Source organism: Cyprinodon variegatus, unplaced genomic scaffold (assembly GCF_000732505.1).
Source record: "Cyprinodon variegatus isolate N-32 unplaced genomic scaffold, C_variegatus-1.0 Scaffold207, whole genome shotgun sequence".
NCBI classification, from domain to species: Eukaryota; Metazoa; Chordata; class Actinopteri; order Cyprinodontiformes; family Cyprinodontidae; genus Cyprinodon; species Cyprinodon variegatus.
This window is the reverse complement of record NW_015150660.1, coordinates 405633-413504: the sequence shown is the minus strand read 5'-3', so window position 1 is coordinate 413504 and position 7872 is coordinate 405633. Positions and strand designations below refer to the sequence as shown.

The 7872-nt window shown below is 37.1% G+C and overlaps 2 protein-coding genes across 2 annotated transcripts in view; one reads left to right on the top strand and one right to left on the bottom strand.

Moving 5' to 3' along the window:
• Positions 1-2411, top strand: part of kl (klotho) — a 14547-nt gene extending 12136 nt beyond the window's left edge. The window contains exons 10-13 of the mRNA XM_015380068.1: positions 184-291; positions 420-525; positions 622-748; positions 1238-2411. Of these exons, the coding sequence (XP_015235554.1) occupies positions 184-291; positions 420-525; positions 622-748; positions 1238-1572 (676 nt within the window). The 3' untranslated portion in view covers positions 1573-2411. The remainder of the gene's footprint in view (positions 1-183; positions 292-419; positions 526-621; positions 749-1237) is intronic.
• Positions 2412-2655: 244 nt separating this feature from the next.
• Positions 2656-6999, bottom strand: rfc3 (replication factor C subunit 3). The gene is made up of 9 exons (XM_015380060.1): positions 6805-6999; positions 5918-6055; positions 5154-5221; positions 4903-5000; positions 4575-4756; positions 3475-3611; positions 3297-3395; positions 3126-3195; positions 2656-3025 (listed from the first exon to the last, which is right to left on the bottom strand). The coding sequence occupies exons 1-9, from the start codon at positions 6889-6891 to the stop codon at positions 2834-2836; spliced, it is 1071 nt and encodes a 356-aa protein (XP_015235546.1). The 5' UTR covers positions 6892-6999; the 3' UTR covers positions 2656-2833.
• Between the last annotated feature and the right edge of the window lie 873 nt (positions 7000-7872).

Sequence of the window (7872 nt, the reverse complement as noted above, 5' to 3'; positions counted from 1 at the left end):
TATTTAATATTTAGTTAAAGTGAAGAAGAGCCATTGTTAAGTGTCTAAAGAGCCATTTATGGCCCTGGAGCCAGAGGTTACTGACGCATGCTCTAAAGGCAACGTTACAGTACAGGAAGAGAAACAACCTGTATTAGTTTTGTCTTTTCTTGAACTTGATGGCATCCCTTGTAATTTCCACAGATTGCCTGTTTTCAACGAGGAGGACCGACAGCTGGTCATGGGGACATATGACTTTTTTGCAATGAGTCACTTCAGCACCGAGCTTGTGACTCACGCTAAGGAAGACTCGTACGTTAAAACCTTTTTGTTCTCCCATTATTAACATTTTGTCCAAAGAATTCACTCAGATCATAAAACCTTCAGCTTTCAATAAACCAAAAGCCTGTTTCACCTCTGTGTGACCTCCATGTGAGCAGATACACCTACACGGAGATGCTCGAGGTCCAGCGCATGATAGACACCACGTGGATCATGTCACCTTTGCCCGTCGTTCCCTGGGGCCTGAGGAAAGCTCTAAACTGGGTAAGACTGTGGGGCCTTTCTTCATGCGGTGCCTTCAGAGGAGAACAATGTTCAAATGATGTTCCAAATCGTTAAAGCTGCTCGTCCTGTTTGAAGGTGAAGCAGCACTATGGAGACGTCCCCATCTACATAATGGCTAATGGAGTGGAGGAAGACCCCGCCCGTTTCAAAGACTCCCTGCGAGTTTATTATCTGTACAACTATATTAATGAAGCACTTAAAGGTAGGCCTGATGAAGTGGTTTTTAGATTTGAGTGATTTTGTAACTGCTTCTTCCTAAACTTGTTTCTTGACCAGTTTTCAACAAAACCCTGAGGTTTTAAACAAAACAGCTGAATCTATACAAACACAATTTCATAGATCAGATGATTGATAAAAGCGGTTCGTTAACTAATCTAATTTTAATTAAAGTGGTTTTATTTATTATGCACTATTAGGCTTTTTATTTGTTAAAACATTTATGCAACAAAGGAACTGGTTTCCTTCCCTTTTCCAGTCAGGAAAACATAAAATCCCAACAAAAACACAAAATTTGTGGTTGTAACTTGACAAAATATCAATTAATGGAATATTTCAAACAATATATAGTACAAAAAATATCCTGAAATTAAAGAGCCACTAGATGGCACCCTCTACACTACACCCTGAACTAATTTAATATGATGGACAGGTTGATGGGAAGATACACTGAAAGCTTTCTCCTACTTAACAGCGTTTACTCTGGATGGTGTCAACCTGAAGGGGTACTTTGCCTACGCCCTGAACGACCAAAGGGACCTGGGGTTTGGCCTCTACGGTCAGGTTCACGAGGAGGTCATCGTCAAGGCTTCTCTCTCCAACTATCGGAACATCATCCAGCACAACGGCTTCCCTATCCCAGGAGCTCCTCCACAGCAGTGTCCAGCTCTGCCGCAGCCCTGCCCAGGATGCCACCTCCTCATCAGGTGGCCTGTCATAGGCTTCATGTCTCTAGTGGGTTCAGGAGTGCTGATCATGCTGGGCCTCATCATTTATTATAGCACCAAGAGACAAAAGGAGTATTACTGAGAAGATGAAGACTGTGTTGCTGCACATTAACGGCCGTATGAATGTCCAGGGTCACTACTAGTGATAAACAATTAAGTTAGAGCATCCTTTATTATTTATTGGCTTTGTAATCAACTATATTAAAACAGTGTTACGAGAAGTAGATTAATTCCACCTCTTAGAAACAAAAAAACATGACTAACGACCATCAGTATGTGAAACGTGACGGTACACATCATTCTAACATGTGAAATTAGAGCGTTTGGTTCTGTTTTGTGGGCAGTGGCCCTCTTATAATCCTCACTTTATCACCAAATAAAAACATCAGTTTCATGGTGTTATTATATAACATCTGTAGTGTTTTTCAAATGAAGCAGAGAAGCAACAATTATTCCCTGACAAATATTTATTCATGAGTAGGATTTTGATATAGAAACAAATAAGAAAATGTGGAAAGTGATAAAGTAGTTTTTGTTAGATGGGGGATAATTAGGTGCTTTTAAACTAACATGTTCGCTGGAAGGTTAACTTTTTCTACCAGCATTTAGATGAATCCATCCTGTTAACTCTGAAGTCTTCCTGTCTCTGAGGAAAAGCATCCCTACATAAAGCTGCCACTTTCACTGTCTTTATGGTAACTTACTTTGAACCCTTATCTTCTTGCACCCTTATGTCTTAAAACTATTTTTTTTTTTTTTTACAGCTTTCTTAAACAGTGGGTTGCTCTTAGCTGGTTTTATATCCGTTTTCAACATATGGGTGAAGGCATCAAACATCGTTTTCACATCATTATAGATGTTTATCCTAATATGATCTAAAAATGAGTAAAATTCTCTTTAAATAAGTATTCACTCTTAATTGCGAAAGTCAGACATTTTGCCAATGGAGTATTTCTAGCCATTAAATAAAACTGCAGTGTCTTATTTAAAATGAGTAATATCTAATTATTAATGTAAATCATCTTATTCCATTGGCAAAATGTCTCTTACCTGCTCAATTCAAGAAAAAAAAAGAGCCTATTTTAAGAAAACTTGCGGTGCAAAAATTTCTTCCAGAGAAATGTATCTTTGTTTTTATTAGAGCTTAAACATCCATACAGTTAATTGAAGCTGTACCTTTTGTAACATTAATAAAAAGGCAGACTGCACATTATTAACAAGCTGATGTATTACTCTTGCTGCTTTTACATTAACTGTTTTTTTTTTAACACAAGCTCAGTGGTTAAATCAACCCAAGCTACTATAAATTGTCCCATTTGATGTAAGGAAGTCTCTTGAACACATCAGAACATCATCGCATCCAGGCCGTCCTCCATGAATTTCTTGTACATGGCCATAAACTTGGCTATAAACGCCTCCAGGTGGTAGATGGCTTTGCTGCCCAGTTGGAGTCTGTGCTCATAATAAGCAGCCAGGTGAGCCACCTCTGTTTTCAGCTGCCCATCGCAGTTATTCAGCAGTTCTTCCACTAAACCCTGTTCAATGAAGGCAAGGGGTAAAAAAAGTTATTTGAGAATTATATAAAGTTGCTTTGAAATGTTGTGATAAGGGAAGAGGAATTAAACATAATTTGACCTTTATGATGACATCAGGAGGGATGCAGTGTGTCAGTAGCTCGTACAGCCTGGCTCGTACCTCTAGCAACCTGAAACAGAGATGGAGGCCCTTTAAACCTCTCATTTTCAGACTCAGGTCTTCCTAATCCCAGCTATATATCCACCTACACCTGCAAATTTCCAATCATACCTCTGAGGACTCTGCTGGCTGACGACCGCATTAGCCGTTTCTCTCAGGTAGACCTCCCAGTCCGGTTCTGGTACTTCCTGATCTGCTGAGAATGGATACCTGCAGGAGATTACGCCGTGTAAGCATATACGTTTGTTTACATATTGGAGCACAGCATCGGGACAGGGTCCTAACTCACTGCTGCACTCTGCACGCCTCGCACATCAAAAGCGCTCTGCGGAGGTTGCGACCCGACTTGTCGCTGATCTTCTTGGCGAGCTCAGGCGGCAGCAGCAGCCCTTCCTTCTTACAGACTGATGTTAGAACGCTGCACACCTGAAAGGGGAAAATATCGCAGTCAGCCTTGGAGCTGAAGTAACATATATTTTAGAGCTAAAAAAATGCATCAATTATTGAAACAATCGTCAACTAATTTAGTAATCGATTACTTTTTAACAGGTGTATAAAGACTAAAACATGCCTATAGCTGACAGAGCAACACACTTAGAGCAGTTATTATATGAAGATTGTAATAACATATACATATATATACATATCTATAAACACATTTTGGATTTGCATAAAAACAATGATTCCATCTGTCAATATGTTCTATCCAGAACCTCTCAAGTGAAAAAGTTTCACCTGATTTAATTTCATAAAAAGTCTTCTTTGAGGAACCTTTTACTATCCCATTACTATCGATTACTCGGAAAAAGAATGGACTTGCAAAATAATGTAATATAATACATTTAACGGCAAATATCTAATCACAAGATTTCAAAAGCACATCAGATTACAGATGTGATTATTGATCAAATATAAATGATCAATCTGTGACTAAGTATACCCCACTGCTTCTATGGGGTTTAAAGGGGAAAGAGAAGTCCAAGTTGTAACAGTGATCACATCTTTAAAACTTGTTTGTAAAAGTCATATTCTAGAAAATATGTTCGGTTTTCAAACATAGTTCAAAATGACTCTGCAACCTTTACAAGCCAAAGAGCCATTTTTTTTTACTCCAGTCCAGCTAATAAAACATTATATTACAGTACTACAGGTTGCTGATATTTTTTGGAACATCACGTCAAGTGAAGCATTTTTTTTCCACAAAAAAAAAAATGTTTTAAAAATACATATTTCTTGTTTGTCATGTGCTCACAGTTTTAGACAAAACCTCCATTTTGGTTTCAACGTTTTATAATAAAGTGTTTCAGGTGAAATCTAAATATTCAACTCCTGGTAAAGAGCAGATATTATCTACAATGACCTTTTTTTCCCCCCTAAGCTCGTTTTTACCTCCTCTGTGCTCGGAAGAGGAACTCTGATAGCCAGACATCGGCTCTGGATCGGTCCGATGACTTTAGAGGTGGACGTGGAGCAGAGGATGAGGCGGCAAGTGCTCATATACTTTTCCATTGTGCGACGCAAAGCATGCTGGGCATCTTTAGTGAGTCTGTCTACCTCTGTTAGAAGCACCACTGGAAGGGAAAAAAAAAAACATACTTTAGGACAGGCTTTTCCAAAGGCAATAAAAACATTCTATTAGTGGTCATTTGTGTTATTCTGTAACATAAACGGCTGTCCTTAGAGTAAACCAGCAAAGCCATGTTTGTCCTCTCTCTACCTTTGAACTCTTTCTGGGTGCTAGACTGGATCTGCTGGGACTGGGCCATAGTTTTAATCAGCTCCTGAATCACCACACGGTCCTGGTTTCCTGCATCACTAAACAACATGCAGATAAAATGCTTTACACAATGTTAAGGCTGCTCTAATTGCTTATTTCATATTCACGGGAAATTATAAAGTTGGAGCAGGAAGGCTTTGAAAAGAAATATCACCTGGAGAAAACTTAAACCATATGCAATTTCATGTTACCTTGGGTTGACCTCTAAGTGATAGTTGCTAGCTATTGTGTTGATCTCAATTTTCTTCTTTGATGGAGCCTGAAGCAAAAAAACAGAGAGAGGTTAGAGAAGAGTATCCAGTTAAAACTCACTATTTTTGTCCATATTAAACCTTAGAAACTACAGTGCTGGTTATCTGAACAGTGTAGTGTTTCTTCATAGCTGTGCACATTGACTTCCTTCTTTTGTTGAACGGTATCCATCAGACCTCTTTTTTACCCATTTTAAATAGTAACATATGTGGGGACTTCACAAACATTACAAATATACATGTTTATCTCGGTTTTAAAAGCTGGAATGTATTTTTTCGCCCCGCATCATTTTGAAGCATGCTGTTGAACACGTAAGATGATCAGGACCAGAGGATTACATTAAATATATTAAGGATTAATGATAAACATATGAACACTTTGGCAGATATTAACATTTAATATGTTGTACAGTCCGACTGTGATGTTGGGGACCCTGGTTTGATTCCTAGTTGCATCAGGATAGGGAAGCAGCTGAAAGGACTGATCATCATCAACACTAAAACATATTGCCTTTATGGCCAATAATGGATATTTTGGATATTCCTAAATACTACCGAAAGAATTATATCACAGCACCAGATCAGTACATTTGGATGTTACCAACACTTCCATGCTCTTAAGACTAGAACATCTACTGTATATTTTGAAAGATAATAAGCTTTTGTTATTCTGTTTTTGTTTGTTTGCTTCCTCCTCCTCTCACCACAACGGTCTGATGCTCTATGCGAAGCTTCTCCACTCCTGGTCCGTACAGCTCTCTCAGCAAACACATAATGCGGGTCTTCTTCCCCGCTCCTGATGGTCCGTAGACCAATAAGTGAGGAAAGTCGCCGCATTGAACCTGGAACAAATAAACAGAGAGAATGATTTGTTTCTGCTGGTAAACTATCTTTTAATGAATCAGAAACTATGCAGACAGAGACCACATCCATGGCATCAAACTGAGCTTCTAAACCTTCAGGTGACTTTTACACTTTATTATTTTAACAATAATTGTATAAAGTATTTAAAGAAATAATTACATATCATGTTAAACATACATATTAACAGCAATTTCTAAAATTTATTTGATTAAAAAAGTAGAATTAATGCTAAAAACATTTTATTCAGTTGTACATATGAAGAGTTCATTTACAAAAAACAGAAAACTCTGTTTTTATAAATTTTCAAAAAGAACATACTTTTTTCTGTTTTTGCAAAGGAACTCTTCCTATATAATTTACAACAACAAAAAAATACGCAGATAGATAATGAAGCAAAAAATGATAATGAGCCTCTCACATAAAAAAAAAATTCTTGAGTTGAAAACTAACATAAACAAATTAAACTGAGCAACTGAGCATGACATAATGCTAACATATTAGATATAAAGTAAGCTTGACTGATTTAGCTGAGAAATCTGGTTAATAGCTTTAAAACTTTAAAGACCTGAACAAATCACGGGGGAAATAAGAATATTAGACAAAAATTAAATTCCACCAATATTTCATAAATGAAAGTGAACCCTGACCAACCTAAGAGGATATTTGATGTGCTTTTATAGTAGCTTGATGCTAAAGCTAGCCTCAGGATAACAGTTAGCTGCTTTACCAGGTTTTTTAACTCAGCCGCTTGTTCCTTGTGATAGTCCAGCTTTCCAAGGGACGTCGGTCGGTATTTATCAAGCCACAAACTCATTGTGTAAAAAAGTGTGCTTTGAAATGTATCGTCAGTGTTGACAAGTAGCCGTCTGCAGATAAACTCCCGCGAAATACTCCCTCAAACATTACCAACCGCGCTGCCTCACTTCCGGTGCCTTGGTACGGATAGTCGCAAGGGACAAAAATGCTCCATACGCCCCACGGGCAGCAGGTGCGAGAGTAAACTAGAATGCAATTAACCTTTGTTGGTTTTAACTTGAGTCCCTCAAAATGAATACTTTACATGGGCAATTTTCTTAAAAACTATATATGAAAAAGCTTTCAACTATAAATTATTCATATTGTTAACGCACAATGACGATATATCACACACTTTTAATATATCACACAGTAAAAAACAAAACAAAAACAAAAAAACAGATAAATAAACTGTATCAAGAAATTTCCGTTATTTTCTTTATTGGCCAAAACCATGTTGTGTACCAGGCCAATATTAAGAAATTATTACAAATACATAGTTTATCGAAATGTTCTTAAAATATTCTCCATTAACCACAACCATGTCTGCAATCATTTATATAAAGATTTTATCATGTCCCTAAATGTATTATTTTCTTAGTAACTGAAAATTTGTCTGTGAAGAATTGGCCTATAACTAAACATGGGATATGGAAATTTATTACACATTTGCCTTAATGCAAAAAACAAAGAATGGGAAATGGACATTTATTAAACATCTGTATTTAATGATAAAACTCCCAATTAGTTTTCAGATTACTAGGAAAAAATAAGAAATCCTATAAGTGTATTTAGAGATGTCAGGAGTATAAGTAAAAATGCATGGTTTATGAAATCATTCCTGAAATACTATCTCTTGATCAGCAATATGTCCGCATTTTTTAATCATGTCCCTAACCCTTAGAAAAGAAGGAGAAAACTCAGTGTAATAAGTAGGTGTGAATCCAGACCACAACAGTGAAATTAATTTAAAAAATACATATTTCATCAAATAATTTCC